At 51.2% G+C, this 21,958-nt stretch overlaps 9 protein-coding genes across 9 annotated transcripts; 4 read left to right on the forward strand and 5 right to left on the reverse strand.

Moving 5' to 3' along the window:
* Window positions 1-452: 452 nt before the first annotated feature.
* Window positions 453-714, reverse strand: J4E78_001680 (uncharacterized protein; the record flags this gene model as incomplete). The annotated part of the gene is made up of 1 exon (XM_049362335.1): window positions 453-714. A coding segment is annotated over one exon (262 nt), but the record flags the coding sequence as incomplete, so codon positions are not given.
* A 4,919-nt stretch (window positions 715-5,633) lies between these two features.
* J4E78_001681 (uncharacterized protein) lies at window positions 5,634-6,453 on the forward strand (the record flags this gene model as incomplete). Its single annotated transcript, XM_049362336.1, has 2 exons — window positions 5,634-5,816; window positions 5,872-6,453. The coding sequence occupies 2 exons, from the start codon at window positions 5,634-5,636 to the stop codon at window positions 6,451-6,453; spliced, it is 765 nt and encodes a 254-aa protein (XP_049224928.1).
* Window positions 6,454-7,522: 1,069 nt separating this feature from the next.
* On the reverse strand, window positions 7,523-8,011 carry J4E78_001682 (uncharacterized protein; the record flags this gene model as incomplete). Its single annotated transcript, XM_049362337.1, has 2 exons — window positions 7,523-7,797; window positions 7,870-8,011. The coding sequence occupies 2 exons, from the start codon at window positions 8,009-8,011 to the stop codon at window positions 7,523-7,525; spliced, it is 417 nt and encodes a 138-aa protein (XP_049224929.1).
* A 1,840-nt stretch (window positions 8,012-9,851) lies between these two features.
* On the forward strand, window positions 9,852-10,230 carry J4E78_001683 (uncharacterized protein; the record flags this gene model as incomplete). Its single annotated transcript, XM_049362338.1, has 2 exons — window positions 9,852-10,029; window positions 10,082-10,230. 2 exons carry the CDS (start codon window positions 9,852-9,854, stop codon window positions 10,228-10,230), a joined length of 327 nt encoding a protein of 108 aa, XP_049224930.1.
* Window positions 10,231-10,692: 462 nt separating this feature from the next.
* On the forward strand, window positions 10,693-12,893 carry J4E78_001684 (uncharacterized protein; the record flags this gene model as incomplete). Its single annotated transcript, XM_049362339.1, has 2 exons — window positions 10,693-11,441; window positions 11,816-12,893. 2 exons carry the CDS (start codon window positions 10,693-10,695, stop codon window positions 12,891-12,893), a joined length of 1,827 nt encoding a protein of 608 aa, XP_049224931.1.
* Window positions 12,894-13,834: 941 nt separating this feature from the next.
* J4E78_001685 (uncharacterized protein) lies at window positions 13,835-14,641 on the forward strand (the record flags this gene model as incomplete). The annotated part of the gene is made up of 1 exon (XM_049362340.1): window positions 13,835-14,641. One exon carries the CDS (start codon window positions 13,835-13,837, stop codon window positions 14,639-14,641), a length of 807 nt encoding a protein of 268 aa, XP_049224932.1.
* A 70-nt stretch (window positions 14,642-14,711) lies between these two features.
* On the reverse strand, window positions 14,712-15,534 carry J4E78_001686 (uncharacterized protein; the record flags this gene model as incomplete). Its single annotated transcript, XM_049362341.1, has 3 exons — window positions 14,712-15,008; window positions 15,062-15,244; window positions 15,436-15,534. 3 exons carry the CDS (start codon window positions 15,532-15,534, stop codon window positions 14,712-14,714), a joined length of 579 nt encoding a protein of 192 aa, XP_049224933.1.
* Window positions 15,535-16,216: 682 nt separating this feature from the next.
* J4E78_001687 (uncharacterized protein) lies at window positions 16,217-17,867 on the reverse strand (the record flags this gene model as incomplete). The annotated part of the gene is made up of 2 exons (XM_049362342.1): window positions 16,217-17,682; window positions 17,864-17,867. 2 exons carry the CDS (start codon window positions 17,865-17,867, stop codon window positions 16,217-16,219), a joined length of 1,470 nt encoding a protein of 489 aa, XP_049224934.1.
* A 2,236-nt stretch (window positions 17,868-20,103) lies between these two features.
* Window positions 20,104-21,472, reverse strand: J4E78_001688 (uncharacterized protein; the record flags this gene model as incomplete). The annotated part of the gene is made up of 2 exons (XM_049362343.1): window positions 20,104-21,201; window positions 21,254-21,472. 2 exons carry the CDS (start codon window positions 21,470-21,472, stop codon window positions 20,104-20,106), a joined length of 1,317 nt encoding a protein of 438 aa, XP_049224935.1.
* Window positions 21,473-21,958: the final 486 nt, after the last annotated feature.

Here is a 21,958-nt window from a genome sequence, read left to right on the forward strand (position 1 = left end):
CTTATATTTATATATAGTAATTTTATTTTATAGTTACTATTTACTTTACTTTATAGTACTATAATAATATAAAGTAAAATAAGCTACTTATAACTTTTATAATATTAATAACTTTAATAAAAAAATACTTTTATAAATAAGAGAAATCGCAAGTATAATACACTGCTAACCTCTTCTGTCTACCTAGTACCTATCTAGACTCTTCGACGACTGTTCTGGGGGAACTTTATTCGTATGATCTTTATAAATTTGAGGGCCCGACCAATTCACCGACTCTTCTCCGAGAAAATACAACTTGCCACCTTTATCAACGCATTGCCCCATCTCCAACTTGTCGAACTCTGCCTGCTTAGTCGCGTCGCCATCTCCATGCCATGGCGTCACCGAAAAAGCACCCTTCAATTCGACAAAAGTTTCATCGTAGAAGAGCATGTAGCATTCGCCTGTCCAACAGGCTCTGTGGCCCAAGGAGTTTATGGTCGATCGCTCCAGATGTTCGCACAAACGTGACTCGTATCCCTCTTTGCGTTGTAGTTTGACGCCAGTCGTTATGATAACCAGTTTCTGGAGGGTGGCCCAGTCCTTCCAGCGTTCCTTGAAGTCCGCTGGGTTGGATCCTTCGATTTTCTTATTGTGGATTCCAGACTGGTTCTTCGGGGCGACTGCCGCCATGATGATTATCTTGGCTTCGGGATCGATGATTGAGTTACTCATGTCGAAGGTTCGTTGGAAAGATGATACTCTTTGATCGGGAGAAGAAGTAAGTGGAGCTTTTGTATGGTATGCTTTAGATGTGTTGTGTATGATGTAGAATCTCTCAAATCTACAAGGCTCAATTTATACTTGCTGTTAGTCATGAGGATACACAGCAACGCATCAGTATGTGACTGTCATATGCGTCGAGGTGACTGCATCAAGAGGTGAGTGATTCAGTTTGCTGAGTCGCCATCTGAGTAATGACAGAGTTCATCGTAGCCAAATTGGCGTCCTGCCCATCCATTGCCGCACATCGTCGAGCCACTCGATGCGCCACGACAGTTTGGGTACTAGAAAATACTTCGTTACTTCAAAGATCCGACGATATCTCTGACATATCAGATGTAGATGAGCCGCAACGTTGCTACGACCGTCAATTTATCCAATCATACATTCCTGACGATATTGACTGTGTGTTCGCCCCCGTCTACGCAACGACACCAGGTCGGTCGTTGCACAGGAATGAGGACGACTTGGTGTATCACAAACACTTTGACTCGACTGTGACAGCTCATAATTAGTGAGAGTCATTTCCGAAATAAGTCCTGTGGTCACAACATCACACTCCGCACTCCACACTCCGCACTCCACACTCCACACTGCGCATTACACTCTTATCTTCTTGATCCTGTCGCGCGAATGACCTTGCGCAAGTTCCTATATGTTAAAATGCTCGTTCAATATGGAAACGGGTCTTTGGTAGCACTAGCCCAGCGAGATTGATGGACGCTGTGTAGAGTTGCATAGTGAGACCACAAACTCGGCCACTATTCTTGTGTTTCCAGAATTTAGTCGCGGGCCGCTATCCGTCCTAGAAGTGGACCAGTCTTCTGCAACGTACCAGATAAAAGAAAGTTACAAGCAGAGTCCAATACTTGTAGCTACCTCGGTTCTTGAAGAGTTCGCAAAATGGAGGCACGTGCGCGCGGTGAACCAAAGTTGAGTAGACAAGACCATGGTTAGATCTGCTGATACCAGGCTTAGAAGACGAGAGGCTATATTAAATAGAGCATGAGCCGCATTCCAGTACAACATCTTTCTCGATAGCGTCGTATCGTCACAGTTTGCGCCATCCGCAGAACGGTTCACCACCCAAAACTTCAAAATGCCTACTTCTCGCAGCTACACCCACATCAGGTTCGAAGCCATCCAACTCCAAGATGACTACTACAAACAACACGAAACCGTCTGCGGCATCTGCTTCAACGACGAGCCATCCGATTGCGGGCTCGATGAGGCGTCGGCAACAGTCTCAAACAGCGAAGCCAACCTCCGCGCTATATCGCCAACATCAATCATTCGCACCGCCGTTTGCCGACATGTGTTCCACGAGAGGTGTCTCAAAAAGTGGCTCCAGGAGCAAACGACCCATCGTCTTCATGGAAACTGCCCCATGTGCCGCGGCTTGCTCGTCTTCAATCCAAGGGCTATTGCGTGTGCGCGAACTTCGGAAGCCCATAGTTCATCATCGCCATCTCGTAGTACTGCGATGACCCAGAGGCAATCACGAGATGATGAGTCAACTACACCTTCCGCATTTCGTACGACTCATGCGCAAGGAGACGCTCTCGAGCGTGAACGATTGCAACTTGAAGAACCGACCGCTCTTGCTCGGCAGCGCGTGATCTATGACATGACAGTCGAAATGCAACGAAGTCTCCGAGAATTGAATGAAGCGCTCGATCGATTAAGGTCAAGTCGGAGGACTCTGTTGGAAGAAGAGCTGCTTCGTGCGGGAGAAGAGCGGTGTCGCTTGGGAGAAGAGCACGTTCATTTCTTAGAAGAGCAGCGTATCTTGGAGTTACAAAATGCAGGGATAAAGCCTCGATCCTGATACGATGGAGGCCGAAGACGACGCTTGAATTGTACCTTTATGATGGGAGATTTTTTGTTTTGTGGTCAATTGCACTCTTCTCTCACTTTTCTTGGAGTTGCTGTGGTTAGAAATTGGATCGTCATGACGTTCTTGGTGCTCGCGTTATTCCCAGAAGGTTTGGCGCAAGTGAAATGGGTGTCGAAGGGTACAGTCGCAAAGGTGCTAATCACTGTACATCAGCTCCGTCAAGGTTGGCTCCTGAGCACAACCCTTCTTTCTACTCAATCGTTAGCTACGATCACTTTACTCTCAACTCAAATTCCTAACACACCACGTCCTCGCGCATCTCAACCTTAAGGCTCTTCAGTATGGCCAACAACATCACAATTGATGCGCGCCTTGACGCGTTCTTCAACGCGAGTGTGGACAATCTCAAAGACGACCACTATGTTGAGCATGGAAGCGTATGCGACATTTGTAGGGCTGATGACATGGCTGATCCACCGGAAATTATCGAGCACGCATCCTCCATCACGCGCACTGGTGTAGTCCAGACGAAGACCTGTCCCTTGCCTCACATTTTCCACAAGCTCTGCTTATACGCCTGGATGCACGCAAAGCTGCGCAGAAACGCAAATGCAACCTGCCCGATGTGTCGCACCACGCTCATCGTTTCTAGTCCCGGTCCATGGAGGGAGTTGTTGTTGGAAGAATCAGAATCACTCGCTAGACAAATCAACGAACTATTTGAGATGTTGGCAATTCTTAGAGAGCAAAACGAGGCAGAAATGATTCAAATAAACGAAGCCAGGACAGCTCTGGATAGATTCAGCGCAGGAAGGGATGAGACTGAATGACCGGTTTGCGATGCGGAGCGTTATTGCGGACAACACCGCGCATGCGCAGCAAATTAAAGTCCACTATCTAATGGCTTTGTCAATATCAGCAGCGCTGGCAGCTATTGTGACCCTGCGCTGAACATGCCTGTTCAAGTGGTCGCGGGTCATCGCCAGACAGTTTTCTGACCATAGGTCTTTGTCGCAGTCCTGTCTTGGATTCTGGTACAAGAAGGCAAAACTTCCAAGACTAGAAAATATCATTCTGCCATTCCCACTTGGTCATGTTGTCTTGACAAGCTTGTGATCGTCCGGTTGCTTGGCGGTTTCTTATGTCTCGTGCATTCCGAAGTGTCCCGATTTCAGCCTCGCCGACTGCCTCCGAAAGTCCGAGTTGTACCCGATTCGCCACATATGCAATGCTTTACTCAGGCTAAATAATGAAAACATGCTTCTTGACCAATGATCATAATTACAGTCTTGAAAATGCAAGAGTGCAGTGGGTCCTCCTTATCAAGGTATGCATCTTTCGGCATGAGGTTTTTCGGCGATGGCTCGGCGGAACAATTGTTGGGAGCGATGCGTTTCGACTTTGCGATAGGAGGAGTATATAATGAGGCGCCAGACCGACAGTTCGAAGGAGGGTATCTGTCAAAGCAAGCGAACGTTAGCAATCATCCTCTCTCGTTCTGAACCTACAAGTCTCCATTTCATTTGAATATCCAATCTCACACTCGATCCCAATACCCTCAACATGGTGGCGCAAACATCCAAGCCATCGAGCCGCAGCTCTTCCGTGACGGCGCCAGTTGAACGCTCATCCTCACCGAGCATGCACCATGCACTTGCGACTTCTTCGTCTCTGAAGTCGATGCTCAAGAAGCCCTTCCAGGGTTGGTCCAAGGATCTCCTTCGCGCAAGGGATGACGACGACGACGACTACAACTTTTCGAGTGGTATGCGCCGTGGAGCTCAATACTACCAGAACGACGCCTGAGATGGCTGGGAATGCTATGATCCGCGACTGATGGAGGATGAGGCCGATGCCACACTACGGTCTCCCAAACGACCTCCAGCCCAATACCTATGCGCGTCGACGGGGTGATAATATCGAAGGGGCACGTGAAGGCAGAGTGGTATACCGTGTGACGGTGGTAGTGACTCGGGGGTTTTGGTGGGCTGGAAGAGCTTGTCACACCCGGCGGGTATGGCTGAAAACGGTTGTGTGGCAGGCCTGGCGTTTGTGCTGCGTTGTATTACTTTTGCGAGCGCGATACCCTTGATCTTTCCCTTAATTTACACAATTTGTAATGCACACTTAGTTCCACAATGCGCGTTATCGTACGAAGGATTGGATGTGTTGTGTGACGATACACACGACCAGAAAGCTCGTGGAGACGCCTGCCACCATTGTGACAATTCTGAGCTCGGGTTATGTCAGCAGCGCTTGACGCATCCGCTTCTCCCACTTCATCCCGAACTCCACCTCGCAAAATCTCTCCCAAATCGCGCACTTTCTAAATTGCGGCCTTCCCGAACAACTAGAGCCTGCATAGGGCTGGCATACATATGTGCCCTCGCTTGCGGTCCCGGTAAGGTCGCTTCCCATGGACTGGCCCAGAGAGCGCCGTACCGAAACATGCATGGGCCATGCTGCAAGCCACAAACTCTTCCGTCTGTCAAGTCTAGCTCACACACGAATCGTCACCAGTGCATCGAGGTTACACGCGTGAAGATGAAGTATCTTTGAACATGGCAAGCATTCAACAGTAGACCACCTGGCTGACCTAGTACAAGAATTTGGCAGCTCTAACTCATGGCTTCGAGTGCGCATCACCAAGCAACATCGACGTCACTCCACAGCATACTCGGCTTGACTCGACGAAAATTGCGGAGGATTTGCGCGCAATTTCTCCTAGGCAACAGTCGCACGAATAGACGCAGCTAGACCATATCAGATGCCGGTGTGCCTAGAAAGGCGGCTTGGTGGTCTTTAGGGGGCCTGCGCCGCCCGGTTAGGCGTGCCGCATCATGCGCTGTCAGTTAAGCGATCAGCCTCCGAATCTCCCCAATAAGTAGACTAGATATCCCATACTCGACGAACCTTTTCTTCATCGCCAAGCATCACTCGTTACTGCCTGTCGTTCGTTGCCAATCTTTTTCAAGACTCTTATCTAATACTTGTTACTATACCCCACATTGCTCGTCTCAATCAACACCGCAAGATGTCTAAGATCCTCTCCGTGGCGCTTTTCGCCTCTTACGCTGCGGCTCAAACGACCGCTCAGGTCTGGATGCCCGGTCTAGGCGATATGGGCATTTCGTACGAGGGTTCTGTGGTCAGCGTTGACAACGACCGCACTATCATGTCTGTGGCTGTGCAGGGTATTACCCTCGACGATTCACTGGTGCGTAACAACGAGTTGAAGTCATCGATAACATTCACTGATCTGTTGCGACTAGGCCGATGTCCCTTCGACCATCACTGTCGGAGGCAACACCTACTATGAATATGACGCCTCCAATGACCACTACGGCGTGACAGTGACCGTCTCCGGCGCATGCTCGCGCCAGAACACCGACGAAGCGGAGGCAACCTGCACGCAAACTACCATTGGCCTCGAATCCGAAATGAGCTCTCTATGCGCTGACCCAGAATACGCTTCCTCCCTCTGCCCGGACGGTGTGGATGCCGCTCTCTCTTTCAGTACAGTGTTCCCCGAAGGCTACTTCGACCTGTTCGCCGTCGTCATCACCGAGGGCGGTGACTCCCTTCCCAGTGCCACAGCGGCCGCATCAGTATCGGCCGGCAGCGCTTCCGTAACAGCGTCCCGTTCCACTGTCACATCCGCAGCTTCTGGATCTTCCACTGCTACCGGCTCCGACTCCGACGCAGCGGCAAGCACTGGCTCGGAATCTGCTGCTAGCTCTGGAGCTTCTGCCACCTCCAGCGGTCCTGAAGAAGTAGCCACTGGTGCTGCCCACATGGTCCAAGTCCCAGCTCTGGCTGGTCTTGGTGCCGCAGTTGCCGCTTTCTTTTTGTAAAAGTTTAGTAACGAGATAGTCGCTTTCATCTGCGCATTTCGAACGAGTTCCGGCTTAGCGAATACCCTTTATGCATCTACGCATCGTCACTCAATACCTACGCTTATAATATCATCCTGATTCGTCTATTCACTTGTCGTATTGTTATCATGCCAAAGTCCTCTAAGAATCTGTCTCTGGTCTCTTCTCCAAGCATACCATTCTCTCTCCATTCTTACCAAAGCAGCTCTTTCCTTCTTTATCCGTCATTACTTTCCCACAGTATACATGTCCCTCACAGTCTTCCCTTTTGCATCGCCACCTTGCCACGTCCCCACCCTTCTCGAGAAAGTAGCAACCTTCTTTACATTCATACTTTTTTTCAACATGCGCACACCTCATAGCGCATGGAAACCATGCACTTCGTATAATGACTGTCTTGGTGTCTAGAACGTCGATGTCGTCGAGTTCGAAAAGATCGAAATTGGGATTGGTATTCGATGCAGGTATTTTGTGCCCAGCAGCCACAAGATCTGTGTTTGCAGATGGTTTGTTGCTGAATATGCTGGGCAACCAGCGCGGCGGTGGTCTAGGTGGAATCAGGACTGTCAAGGTGTATTTCGTGGCGTTCGACTCCATTTCGCCTAGAGGATCAAAGTAAGCCGACATATCTGACTTCGGGCGTAGTTTACCTGACTACAAGAGTATGCGAGCTTTTGAAAGATTCTGGAAAAATTGCGCGAAACGGGGCGGCGCAGTATCAGCAGACCAGGTACGAAGAATGATAAGGCAGAAGTGGCTGTGTCCATATGTGCGATTGATGAACAAAGACTGGGTGGTATCAGTGTTCGCATGTGACGCACAGTGTGAAGAGGGCTATGGGCGACAAACGAATGCGTTGTGTGAGACAATGGTAAATGCTTGATTGGTGATTGGGGGTGCGCTAACACTGCCGTGAATATTCCGCTTGCGCATTCACAACCATTTGGCGATACTGGATTGTAGAAGGCCCTCATACAAGAAAAATGAAAAAATCTTTTCTAGATTGACGTGAAGGTATTGGCATGAACAACCAAAAAGCCCGTCCCAACTAGAATGAATTCGCCTTCTTCAACCGATCACTCTCCCTCTCCGCTCTCACATGCTCGTCATAGCCCTCAATACACCTCAGCCTTTCCGTAGGGCTCAAATAAACCATTCCACCATCCTTGCACCAACCCTCCCAAATCTTAGGCCGCCCCCTTTTCTCCCTGCGCACAGTTTCCCCTCCAATCTCCACCTCTTCGTTCTCCATGATACTGCCCGCTGCCCACTCGATAACGTAGTGCTCCTTCAGGTATACTGCTTTGCATTCGCATCCAGAGGCTAGGCAGCTGCAGCGAATGCTTTTGGGGATTGCATCGCAGTCGACATCGAACGTGATGGTTTCGTTGATACCAATCAGGTCGGCGTGTGAGAAGCTGGAGTCGGAGAAGTATTGTTGTGACGTTGCGGGTGCGACGAGTGCGGTGATTCGGAATGTTGGCTTCTCTGGCGTTGGGGAGAGGTAGGCCATGAGCTTGCTGAAGACGCCTGACATTGTGGATGGTATGTGGGTCCGGGCGCGGGCGTGGTTTAGATGCGCTTGTGATTTAGACGTGACTTCTGGGATTTTGCCTGAGAGTAGGCTTGGTTTTCGGCAATGAGGTTATTGAAAGGAAGCAATGACCGGAGGCGTGGTCTTTTATTGGAAAATATCTCATGTGTTGACTCAAATGCACAACCATGGTTCTCATGTTCTGTCGAAGACCCTTGATAGCGAGCCACTCACGGCACTCGTAATGCTTCAACGTACCAAACCCGAATATTAAACGCAGAAAATGTCATTGTAGGAGATGCGACCAAGGTTTATGCGACGCTGCCAGTCGAATATTACTGATGCGCTGAAAGAGCGGAGACCGACGTCTCGAGATCCAGCACAGGAGTCGTGGGCCGCGCATCACGCTGCAGTTCGGCGACACTTCGCGAGATACCCATCGGTACACCACGTACAATCTTGTTGGCCGGGCTGCTAAACCACGCAGCGTGTGTAGTCGTCGCATATGCTGGAACCTGTTCAACTTCCGATTTTGCAGGTTTAGCTGCAGGAGGCTGACGGGAGGATGGAATGGGAGTCGATACAAGATCATCTCTACCACCGAAGAGCGAGTTGAATATTATGCTCGGGCCTAGCGACTTGAAAGTGCTTCTCGTGCGGCGCATGGAAGACGGGTTCATCGGCCCCAATGTGGTATGCTTGTTGTCGCCTAGGCGGTCTATTGGGGGTTTCGAGAGCTTTCGCTTGTCTGAATCCTCTGCGGCGTGTTCCGTAACGTTTTCGATCTCTGAGGTAGCAGCTTCGGGCTCATGTGGACGTGACTCATGTTCCGGAACTGCGGGTATATCGCTCGCGCAAGCAGAGGATGAAGGGCAGGCGGTACTGCAAAGAGCGCTTTTGGAAACAATACATTGAGAGTTCGATACTGCAGAGACTTTCGGTAGTTCTAAACTCATCGAAGGGGTCGTGGCCATCGTAGACGATTCAGGAAACAGGCCATCACGACTTGAGACTTCAGAGCATGCTGCCGACGATCTTCCGCTTTCAGACGATTCTTTTGATTCTTCTGTATCGAAGGAGGGTTCGAGGGTAGGCGGTGTATTGGATGGCAAGTGTCGCTTCTGCTTCAGAATAGTGTTTGACCGCTTCGGCTGAGACTTTGTCGCGAAGACATGAGATTTTTTCACCCTGCGTGGCATTTTGAGAACGGGGTCGCGGTCCAGCCGAGAACTCCAGAAATGACGTAAGCGGAGTGAGATTTCGGTCGGTCCAACTAAGGTCGAGGTTGAGCTCGGACGCCGGGTAGTTGGTTTAATGGCTAGAGTAAATTGTCAAGGAAATGAACTGACACCCGCTCAGTTAGACGGGTGCGCGGAGGCTTCTTTGAGTTTTCACGAACAGTGTGTGAAAGCGTTTGGGGTTTTACGATTTGGATCGCTGTCGAGTGAACGTCCATCGACCAGGCTGGATTGCGATAGTTGCGCGACTCGAGCTGGGGCCTGTGGCGAAGCTTCTTTTGTTGCTTGTGGGAGTGAATCGTTGTAGGCTTGACATTCTGGATCAAATTTAGTGCTGTAGTGTGGGCAAATGTTGGTGACAAAGACATGGACGTTTGCTGCGCAGTCGTAGATGTCTCGTTGTTCAAACACTAGTCCGATTGCGGCTAGCATCTGGTTCGTACGACCGCAGACTGCAGCTGGAGTTGCTGCCACCCGCTGTCAGACATGGATACCATGCAAGCCAGGATCGATTCATCCGGAAGCTAGTACCCCACCTTTGTAAGCATGTCAGCGCCGTTTCTCAATCGCTTTTCGCGTTGAAACTTACTCTCAAATCTGCAATCATGGAACGGGAGCACGCCGGTGAGATGACCTTTGAGGTCGACGCAGGTCACGATGAGCCGAATTCGAACAATGTGACAAGCAGTCGAGAAAGGAAGCTACTGATGAAAGTCGACCTGTGCGTCCTGCCTACCGTCATTGTACTGTATCTCTTGTGTTTCATCGATCGAACGAACATCGGTAAGGCCATTCTGCGCACGGCTTGTTTATGCCCACGGACTGATCGCAACAGGTAACGCCCGTATAGCTGGCATGGAGGAAGATCTCAAGCTTGAGGGATATGACTACAACGTCGTATTATCGGCGTTTTACGTGTCATACATAATCTTCGAGATGCCAGCAACGCTCTGCTGCAAATTGATCGGTGCGCACGATGACTAGAGCGCTTTGTTCAATTCTGATATAGCAGTAGGCCCTGGATGGTTTCTGCCGATGACTTCGTTTGGCTTCGGTGCCATGTCTATCGCGACAGCCTTCGTACGAACCCGCGCTCAGGCGTGTGCTGTTCGATTCCTGCTTGGGATCTTCGAGGCTGGCGTAATGCCTGGATGCGTTTACTACCTCTCACGATGGTACAAAAGGTCGGAATTGACCTTTCGTCTTGGGCTGTGGTTGTCCATGGCCCCTCTCGCGGGAGCTTTTGGTGGCATGATCGCTTCGGCTATCCTGAACTTGAGCTCCGTCGGTTTCTTCGATGGTTGGCAAATGTAAGCAAACAGCCTGTATGCTGCAAGTCTCTGAATAACAGTTGAAAGGATCTTTGCGATCGAAGGCATCGTCACCATGTGCCTTTCTGTCGTGGCCTTTTTCACACTGACTGACCGCCCGGACACTGCACGCTGGATGACCGAAGATGAGATACGGATGATAGTTGGTAGGATAAAATCCGAGCGTCTCAACCAGACCGAACTGCTCGACAAGATCGATACCTTGAAGCTTCGACGCGGCTTCTCCAACCCAATCACGCTTGCGACATCGTTCATCTTCCTGCTTGACAGCATAACTGTCATAGCCATTTCGTTCTTCTTGCCGACGATCGTTCGTACCATTTACCCAGCTCGCACCGTCGTCCAACAGCAGCTCTTGACAGTGCCGCCGTACGTTCTGGGTGTGGTCTGCACTATTCTGATCACGACCGTAAGCTGGCAAATGAACTCTCGACAGACGCTCATTGCATTCACGGGCCCTTTTGTCATTGCTGGGTATGCGATGTTCCTTGCGACGATGAACGCAAGTGTTCGATATGCGGCTATCTTCCTTTGCGCATCAACGTGCTTCTCGTTGGCTGCCATGACGAACGCACAAGTCAGCGCAAACGTGCTTTCTGACTCTGCACGCAGCATTGCCATTGGCACCAACGTCTTCTTTGGATACGTTGGCGCCCTGATCGCCAGTTGGACTTATCTACCTGGCGACTCTCCCCGTTATGCCATTGGGAATGGGATCAACTTGGGTTGCGCAGTGACATGGACTGTCGTGGCGATTTTCACTAAGCTCTGGATGACCCGCGACAACAGCAAGAGGGACAGGAGGCAGCTAGAAGCTCATACAGAGCTCGCATCATTATCAGATGACGAGATCGCGAACCTTGAGTGGAAGCACCCTGCATGGCGATGGAAGCCGTGACTGACGCCACATTCTCCTCAGAGGCCCCAGAGACATTGCGGCGTTTACGGAAGAAGCCCACATGGCTCTTCACGTTTAATCCTGCCACCGAGGGTAGAATGGCCGACCAGGTTCGCAGTGCATACGACCAGATTTCCCTTCACGACAAAGTTCTCTTCTGAAGTCGGAAGCTGTTTCCAGTGTCTTCCTATGAGTTAGCTACTTGTATTGAATCTCAAATTCACACGACAGAGGCGTGAAGTCGCAAACTTACATGCCTTTGTTCCTTCACAATCGCTCGTTCACTGCAAACAGATTCACGCACCTGATGCATTTCCACGAACATGTCTATCACTGCAAGCTCTGAGTTGCCAGCTGCTCGACTCAGTCTCTACCAACTTGCAGCCCTCGTTCAAGCAGGCATGGACAACTTCCTCAACACGCAACTGCATCCTGCAGACACTTGCAACATCTGCACCGAGCACTTCAGCGCGACCCATCAGCCTGCGGCGCTGCCTTGCAAGCACATCTTCGGTCATGAGTGCATCAAGAAGTGGCTGAAGGAGGGTAGGGGAAACTCAAATGCTTGTCCAACTTGCCGTTACGTCGTGGTCCCCAAACCAAACCCACGCGCAACCTTCGATGTTGCCTCAATCTGGAAAGCAATATGCGACCAGCCGCCCGAACGCCTCCATGCTTTCATGATGAAGATATGGTCTGGCCTGGAGATACTTTGGCAGCGAGAGCCCACCGGTGCCTTCACAGTAACCTCCATTCTCGACCAAGCCATCATCCCGGCCCTGATTAACACTGCGCATCGCACTAACGCGCCCGATGATCGGCGGCCAGACTCTCTTTTGGATTGCTACAATCTCGTGGCCGCATCTTGGGACTCCCTGGGCCGCCCCAACATAGCGACTGGTCTCGCGATCCCGCTGGTTCGGCTTGCACGTTTGATGGCCAGCGCAGGTGCTGTGCTACCAAAATGGATGACCACGAACCCACGCGCAAACAGGCTAGTCTGGCGCGCAAATGCCTGTCTACCCATCAGCGAAGTAGACATATCGTGGCGCTACATCATCGAAGCCTCTCAACAGATCGAGTCGCCTTACTTCCCCTTGCTGCACCTCTATACCGTGTTCATAAGCCAGAGCATCGCCCACTTTCCTGCACCGAGTCCATATCCCACCAAGCGTCATGAGATCATGAACCTTGTGGTTGAGCGTTGTTGTACAAAGATTGGTGGAGGAGGGGCGGCTTGGAAGGGCAAGCCGGGCGACGAGCTCAAGGAGGTTTTGGTGGGGGTATACGACGAGTTACGAAGGCATCAGCTGGAAAAGAACCGGATGAGTCTGCGAGGTCACGACGGAGAGGATGCGCTGGTCAGGGGCATATGGGCTCTCGCTGGCTGGGGCGGTGGAAGAGGTAACGCGCGCTGATGGCATTGCGTAGGTGGGGCCATTCGAGCCATCTTAATTCTATGTGCTTTATGAAGTTAGCATCCTTGTATCGATGTAGAAAGACAAGGACATTTGAACGCATACCTGAATTGTAGAAGGATACCAGCATGACTTGCGAATGATGATGCTCACTGGCCGCCGTTAGCGTGTTCCTGGAGGCTTGGCGGATTGCGGCGCGTCCACGTCGCGCGGGGCTGCGCGCCTCTCCTCCCGTTGCATCATCAATTGTACGGAATTTTCGGTGAACCTCAGAAACCCACGCGACTCTGAGCCATCCAATATCATCGCCATTGGCTTGTACAGAATATTTCGAGCATGACTTCAAGCCCGCCGCGCCTGCCGATGCTTGTCTTGTTGAAGCATCCTGTGCAGAAGTGAGACTACGATGAACCTGGCAAGATCGCGACACTACCGCTCACGTTCGCCATATCAGACACCATGGAGCTTCTCCCAAAAATATCTAAGATGAGCTACTTTTAATAACCTTGGAACGAAGGCTGAACGAAGACTGAACACAGCCGCACATCTTGCGAAACGTGGAAGCGATCAAGCGGAACTCATTTACGAACAAGGCAAAATGCCTTGCATCGTATCTGCTTCAGAGGGTTAATACAAGACTATCAATGCGCTGTCCAGCTCGGATACTCGAAGACGGCAACTGCCAGGCTGCCGGACAGATCATCACGGCAGGTATAAAAGACAATACAAGCACATTAACTCGCTTTGAGCGTACCACTAAGAGGCATTGGTTTAGATTGACATCCTAGACCAGCATTATTATCCGCCACAACGGCATCACTCCCTTGAGATTTTCGGCAGTCTTCGCGAATGCGATGATGTCTGGGATGATGTATAACTCTCCTATATAGTCATGTCAAGGACTCGATACTTTACGAGTAGCCTTCATCACATCTGACAGAATGCACTTCTCGTCTCATCTATGGCTGACGGCTACAGTCGGAGTACTCTCAGCTACTCAAACATCGGCCGAATGCACGCGCGAAGGTCTTCTTGCAGCCGCAGACTCCTATCTAGCGGCTCAGGTTGCGGGCTCTCCTAGCAGTCTCAGCCTCGCGCCCACGAACTTCACATATCTGCAAAACAACAAGGCTTCCAACATTGCGACTGGTCTCCTCTCAACGCCCTTCGTCATCGACCTCAACCGCTCATCCACCGACACCGAAGCATGCGCAAGCTACACAATGTGGATCAGCGCTTCTGGGAACAAACCCTACGTAGTGAGCACCCAGATCCGCCATCTGAATAACGACACGTCGTCCATCAGCTCCATCGATACCGTAGCGGCTACAACCGGCGACCTGTTCTTCGACGCGAAGAAGACCCTTGCCTACATCCGCGCCGAATCGTGGTCTACCCTTCCCACCGCCTCGCGACCTTCACGTGCTCTCCTCAAGTCTGTCGGTGACGCCTACCTCGACATGTGGACGAATGCTACTGCTGCCGACACTATACCCTGGGGCACTCAATGTGAGAGGGTGGAGGGAAGCATGTATACCAACCCTTGTGGAGCGAGTCTTCCGCACGGAGGGAGTCAGAAGGCAAATGGTATGAGGCGCTACGTTATCGATGAGAGTATCGGCAGTGTGCAGGTCAGCTGCCAGTTCGATAGCTTGGGAGCTTGGCCGGACAGTCACGAGATAAGGGTTGAGGGTGGGAAGGTGAGGTACGTGCATACCGTCACTGTACTGAGGGGTGTCGGCGCTTGAGATGAGCCATTGCACTTATATTACAGTCACTGTATAGGATGAATCGTCTCAACATATGGCTCTTGCTCGTCTACTTAATGTCAGCGCTCTTGACAACTGTGCCAAACACATCTGCCAGCTCTGCCAGCGCCACCCTGGTAACCTCGTCGCCCTTGACACCAGGTATATCGCGGTCGCCGATGGCATCCTCTACCAGAACGACTTCGTATCCCTTCTGGAAAGCCTCACGTGCAGTTGTGGACACACAAACGTGTGCCATGTAACCAGTCAGGACAAGCTTCTTAACACCCATCTTCTCTAATGTCTCATGCAGAGACGTCTGTTCAAAGGATCCGGGGTAGTTTTTCCAGATCTTATCTTCTCCGTCCTGATCATACATTAGCGACGAGTCCCCCTAGGGCGTTCTAGTGGCCAGCGTACCTGTGCTTTGACCTCCTTGAACTCTTCCGCCAGGTCAGTGCCAGGCGTGAAGACGGGTGCGCCTTCGGGTGTCTGGTGCAGGATGTGGATGATCTTGCCGTTTGCTTTGCGGTACTTGTCGAGAAGGTCGGCAATGACTTTTCCGCTTGCTGCGGCGTTTGTTACGGTAAGCGCGCCGGATGACTGGTCGGTAGCGTTAGCGATGCGGCTGGCAGGGAGTGAGTGAGTGTGAGCAAGGAGGAGACTGAACGTTCAGCAATAAATTGCTGCATTCAATGCAACAATCAACTTTGCCGATGAACTGGCAGCAGTTGTCTTGCAAGATTTAGGGGGAAAGCATGGCGACCGCTCGATAGCTATGGGTTGTTACTTACATATTCATTTTGGGCGTCAATGATGAGAAGGGCAGAGTCGCTGGTCGAAGCCGTAGAGGCGGGCATGCCAAGAAGGTCACGGAAAGAAGGAGGCGCCATTCTTGGGGTAGGATAGTAGTATGTTGTTGTTCCGTGTGGTGTAGATGACGTGCGTTGTGGATGTATTGCTGTGATGGGCAAATTCGTGCGGGAAAAAAAGAGGTTTAAGTAACAACGAGCAAAGCAGATCCTACGTTGTAAGGTCGTAACCTATATGATAAGCGATGATTAATGATCTACTTGGTTCCAGAAGATGTGTATGCTATTCGGGATTTCGGGATACGACACCCTTTTGGGGTGAGCAGGCGTACCCCGCCTCTGTGGGTACCTGCATGACGCGCTGCCAGGACCTCGGCCCAATGACGTCCAGCCGCCCGTGGGGCGCTATACCTGGGCATCTTCAAACTCTGGTGCTTCACGCGTTGTGTTCTCAACACATCCGGGCTTTTTGGCCCGTGAAGGTTCACCTCAAAATGTGCTCACACTTGTATTTTCACTGGCTTCCATTCTATCTAAGCTAAGTCGACCCCCCGCTCACGCCTCCTGCGACGTACCAAGCCATCAGGCATGGAAGAAGCCAACTTTAGCAAGCCAACTTTCTTCACGAGTGCCGGGAAATCCAATGCCCAACAAGAACAATCTTCTCAAACCGTGATCAATGATTGCGACACCTAGCGCTTGTGTAGCTGTCGTACGCGGCGATGCGACAAGAACGATGAAGTTGCAACAGATGTATGAAACTCTACAACTTCCAGTCTTTTGCCCATACATTCGCCTTGCTGAACGGCAAGACACCTCCCTTCACCATGTACCGCTGAACATCGCTTGGCGAGACGAAGGGGACGGCAGGGCCTAATGCCACTGGCTTGCAACACCCAGCATTCTTTACCACGATCTCGTTGGCTTCCCTGTGATTGCTTGCCACGATCCAGACGCCCCTGGCATGCTCTTTGATCTCCTCAATGGCGAAAATACCGGAAGCCTTCACATCTCGAAGTGACGAACCCTTGGAAAAACGTTGGATCGAGTCTCCGAGCCAGTAAACGTTGTGAAGTTCGAGGGTACACTTCTGCTGGCGAAGGAAATCGGCGGAGTTGTCGTTCTGCTGAGTATCGTCGAAGTGTAGTGTCTCCAAGCGTGACCAGTCGGGAGAGTGTGATGGGCCGCCCAAGAGCCCCATGTGTACCGAACCCTCATTGCCCAGTCCATCTCCGCTGATCGAGAGATGCGTTATACCCGCGTAGTGCGATGCTGTGTTGATCTTCTGATTGTGCAGAATCTCCAAGTCGAAGACCATGGCATCCAGTATTGACATCCAATGACCAATATACTTTATCGCAAGTACATCTCCGAGCTGACTGGCGGGTATTGGTGACGCGCTTGGATCGACATCCCCCAGTGCGCAGATTGAATGCGTTTCGATATAGACTTTCAGTTTATCTTTCCGCATCGGGTTGCGGAGAACGGCATCAACAGCGCGATCGAACATCTTAGCGCACGCTTGATCGAGGATTCCTTGATATGGCTCGAACATCATGCGGCGGCGAGTCCACATCTCGTCCTCAAAATCCTCCGGATCGTGGTCTTTATATAGCAGCGCTGTCTCTAGGAGCTCCTCACTGGAGGGTCGCTCCTGCGCTGGTCGAGAATTGTGGAAACCAGGGGTGTGGATCATTTCCTTGACGCCATGAAAGCTTCCGAGTGAGTGCGCCAGGGAGTCGCGTAACTGGGCAGAGTCGCGCTCTTCATGGCACCCATCTATGAAGTGGAGATAGGTGTTCGAATTTGGCGGCAGCTCATCGTCACTGTCGGCCTCCCAGTCATCGTGCTGGGTGAGTTCTCCATGGAGCCCAAACTCAGCAGGCGGTGTCGGCCATACGTTCTCGAAGATTACCGCCGGAACACGTCCTAGGTTGCAACTAGGGTTGGTGCTCTGGATCTGCACTGCTTGTGCCATCCTCGAGATGCTACTAGACATAGGCATTATGTAGAAAGTCGTCTCGGAGATAACCCATGCGGGGATGGCCGCGCTCAGGAACCTGTTCACGCGACGTAGCGATGAGATGTCGGAGGCGTCATTCGTATTCCTCGCGATCATAACAATCAGCTCGGGCGGCAGGTCGTCGAGGCGTCGAAGCTGTCCTGGGATATATACGGAGGCAAGGTGAGTAGCGCTCATCTTTTCGTAGATGCTGTTCTTTCCTCCGGCTGTGGAAACTGTATCGCGGGCGCCGGTGTATGTGCAATGCTGTGGTTGAGGCTGATTCTGACCAGGCAGCGGATGTGAGGGTTGCAGTTGAGCAGGAGAAAGCTGCGGTTCTCAGTGGGTTTGGGTTCGTAGAAGTGAGTAGCGGAGGTTTTTTAAAGTGGCTGGGACGAGATTTCACACTCATGGTTGACAGGTCGCGCGCCTCTCCCTCGCAGTATACACACACGTTTCACATGCGTTATCCTGAAGCTTCTATTGGTAGTTGCGGTCGCCGATCAGAGTTTTTGCCCCTTGTAGTGGTACAATAGCGCGCCATCTCATCGTTGGGGTGCGGTTTAGTGAAGGTGAAGGTGAGCCAGCCATGCAACCGAGGTGTGAGCGTCGTGATGTCTTGACACATTCTCTAGGAACACCGATGCGCATTGAGGTACTGCTTACAACCTTCGTAGTGGTGTTGCAGCCTTCAGGAAGAGATGGTATCATGACAGCCATCATGCCCAGAGATTGAGCTGGAGGCAGAGACGTGTTTGAGATGCATGGCCTCGCAGTCGGAGCATAGAAACGATCGTCGGAACAGTGAACGGTAGGTACGCGGCGAAGCACATATATGTAATCCAGTGTTCACAATGAATACAGGGCCTGGAGATGCCACTGAAGCCGCGTTATGGGGTGCCGTTTGTACCGCAGCTTGGTGATTGTTATGGGCGTGCCAGCTGCAAGCAGCGGCTAGGACAAGGCGAGCGAAGGAAAGTGCGCAATCTGGTCGACGCCTGGCCTTATGCAGTGATTAGCTGATTGGTTTGGTTATGGAAAAAGTCAACAATTCATGTGCAGCGCAGGAAGACAAAGGCATGGTAGCATGAGGGTGAAAGCGTGTACGAGATTGCGAACGGCGTCGAAAGACGCAGTTGCGCGCTAGTATCCACAGTGGGGCTAGACCAGGTAACGATCGGCGACCTGGCAAACTGCGGTGATAAATGAGGAAATCCAGGCCCGGACAATAAAGATATGGAGACAGATGGTGAATTAGACCGTCAAACTGACTGGGACTCGCTATGGAGACATGATTATTACAAAAGGATTTGGTGTAACGCGCAAAGAAAGTATTAAGATCGAACTATTATCAGCACACTGCTAGTATAACAAAGCTAAACACTCGCAAAGAGACTGATGACGCCAAATGGTGCGAACGCGAATCTGAAACACCTGTCAAAACCCTGTCTAAGCGTGTCAGTAAGCCAGTTGCAAGCTTTTGTGCAGGCTAAGAAACATACCAGCTCAAAGGTAAGTTCGCCCACCTGGCGCCGCTTCCTTGATCTCTTTGAGATGTTTTCCATGCTCCTCGATAGCTTTCGGGGTAGTCTTCGTGACTTCACCCTGACGGAGCGCATAAGAGTACCATGTCTTGAAGCATTCTTTCTGTGAGGCTGTCGGATAGCGTACGCCTTTCGCGCGATGGGCTTGGAGAACCATGGTCTCGAGAGATTGGGTTGCAGCAGGCATGATGATAGTGCGAAGGTGAGAAAACAAGGTTTGTGAAGCGATGACTGAATGTGCAATACGACGAAGGGTAAATTAGTTCTGAGAGCGAACTTGGAGTAGTATTATTGCAAGCGGATCCGCAGTGAAAATGGCCGTCACGTGATGGCAGTAGTCTCAGATCGATTTGCGGAAGCGGAGAACAAAGGTGGAGCAAGTGAGTGTATTAATACAGGAAGATTTGACGAGCGGAATGGCCGTGGGCTTACATGTCTTGAAGTTATCTTTTTCCGGCTCTCCATCAGATCTCCGCGACAGGTATAACGGCAGACGTGCGCAGCGGCCTGCCGGTGCTCAAGTCGCCGAACATGGGTCTAAAGCCATTATGAAGAGTTTCCCGAACTCTAACTAGCCGTGCACGTCTTGATGTCAGTCAGAACTGTGCAGTTCTCAAGTTTGGCGTGAATGCGGCGAATGTTGACATTCTGCGCTTGACGAATGCTACTTGCTTGTAAAACCATATCAAGTGCTAACGTTGCTCTTCCGACCTCAACATTTACTCAACAAACTAGGGGTGTGGGAGTGAACGAGTAAATATGTAAGCATACGGTGAGATCTGGTGCTTTGCTTCTATAGGCGCTATGTGTGGCCGATCGGTGTCAAGGTATCAACTCGGGCGACGCGCGGGAAAGCGGGGTCAGTGCAGCGGGCCGAAAGCGAGCCCAACCTAAAGTTCGGCGACGAGCGCGCCCAATGCACGGGACAAGACGGCAGATACCGGGTGTAGTACACGTCCGAGCCAGGTCATGCGCAACTCCCGATCGTGATTTATCGGGGTCAGAGAAATCTAGTTACTTGAAGCAAAACCCAAAAACCAGATTCATTCGAGTAGATTAACCCCAGCGTGTGAACGTCGAGGATCTGTGGGTGCGCGTCCTCCATCAGTGATGTACTTTGCTTGTAGGAACATCTTTCCACTTCTGCGGGAGGTCACCGTCATTTCTGCGGAAGACCCTCAAGCCTTCAAACTCCAGGTCACATTCAGCGATTTCCGGTATCCTGATCATTCCGCTGAAACGCAAGCCACGCTCTTCAAATCTGATATCTCCTTGAGCAATGCGATACGTCCCTGGGTCATAGAATTCGCCAGTCGGATTATCAAGCCGAGCGTCGAAGTGAAGCTGAGGTAACGCGGTAGTATCGATATCAAGAGCAGGAAGATCTCTAAGATGTCGAGTCTCCACGTTAGCCCGTTTGCGTTCTGGTGTTCTCTCCATAGCCAAGTTCAGTGCTTCCTCGCATAGTCTTTCGACTTCGTCGTTCTCATAAGAAGGGGGAGCGCGTCTGCCACGTCTTTCTGTCGCCGTAGCCCAAAGCCACTCAGCGATGCGATCATCGTCGAGACCAAGGATTGCCGGGCCAGTAAACTTGCCAAAGTTGAAGTAGGCTTCGAGTATGCCAGATGTAAGCGAAGAAGCACCCAAATATTTGATTGTGATGCTGAGCTGCCCAATGAGATCCGGATGCCTCGCTTGAAGCAACGGACATAAAATCATGTAGGTTCCTGCCACATAACTCATGTAGTTATGTAGCTTAAATCTCCGGTGCTCTTCATCGATTGCCAAGATGGAACTCATATAGAGTTGAGATAAGGGGTCTAAAACTTCACGGGGTAGATGGTCCACGTGCTCCGGCGGTGTTGGGGGCGCGCCCGAAGTTTGCGCGATCCACGACAGTATGTTTTCCCTGTTATCGATCTCCGGCTCAGAGGTAGGCGACGGGAGCCTTTGTCTCTTGTGAGGATGGCCAGAGGCTTCGCCATACTCTGCAGCGTCGGGTCGTGACCGTTTTGTCACTGTGGCAGGCAATGTTTTTTCCATGAGTAGATTCTTTCGCTGCGTTGCAAAGCACCAGCACCGGGAGGCGTCATGTGGAGTTTTGTTCTTGAGATACTCTTTTGAAGCTGGGTGCCTAGGATATGCTTTGGCCCAATCCTCTTCTAAATTGTGGAAGACTTCAATGGAATGCTCCAAGGCGCCCTGGAGATGGGTTAGTATGATGGGAAACAAATACGGATATTTGGATACTGACAATGTAGTACTTGTCCTCTAGTATTGGGATGATCTGCACGAGACGCGAGATCATGTCGCGCTTCGTCCAACGAAGTTCTTTACCGGGACGACCGGAACCGCGGAGCAACAACTGCGCCTGAAGCCATTCCTCCGAAACGCCCTCCACTCCGAGATTATCGTTGATAAGCTTTTGCACGACATCCACCTCAAGCTCAAGGTAGCAGTTGTTTATCTGCATTCGTTTGCGCGGGTGAAGCGATCCATTGTATGAATAGGTCATTCCGGCCCAGGTCTTTACGGCAGACAATGGTTTGGCCATTATCGTAAGGAATTGTTGATGGGAGTTGAGTTTGCGAATTTAGGCCTGCAGTAAGTAATGGCAAGATGGGAATAACGCTTGTGTGTCGATGCTGTCCATGGTGGCAGCATATCTAGTTATCTATGTATATGGGTGCATGGCGATACCCCTGCGAGCGGATGCAGGGTGCAGGTGGGGATGCTTGCCGAGACGCGTGTTGGCCTTAGCTGACACTGCGGCATCTGGAACCCGCTGCTCGCCGACCAATGACAAGCGCCGGCCATCTGAAAGCGACAAGTCGCTCTCAGCAGTCAGGCACCTTTCCACAGAATCTCCGCAAGTCGTCCCGAGCCTAGCGCGAAGGTTCAGCAAACTGTCAACTCCATGTCCGGATCTAACTAGGTGGCATAGTGCATCACGATGCTC

The sequence above is a fragment of the Alternaria triticimaculans genome (genome assembly GCF_023758025.1).
Source record: "Alternaria triticimaculans strain BMP 0046 chromosome Unknown scaffold_2, whole genome shotgun sequence".
NCBI classification, from domain to species: Eukaryota; Fungi; Ascomycota; class Dothideomycetes; order Pleosporales; family Pleosporaceae; genus Alternaria; species Alternaria triticimaculans.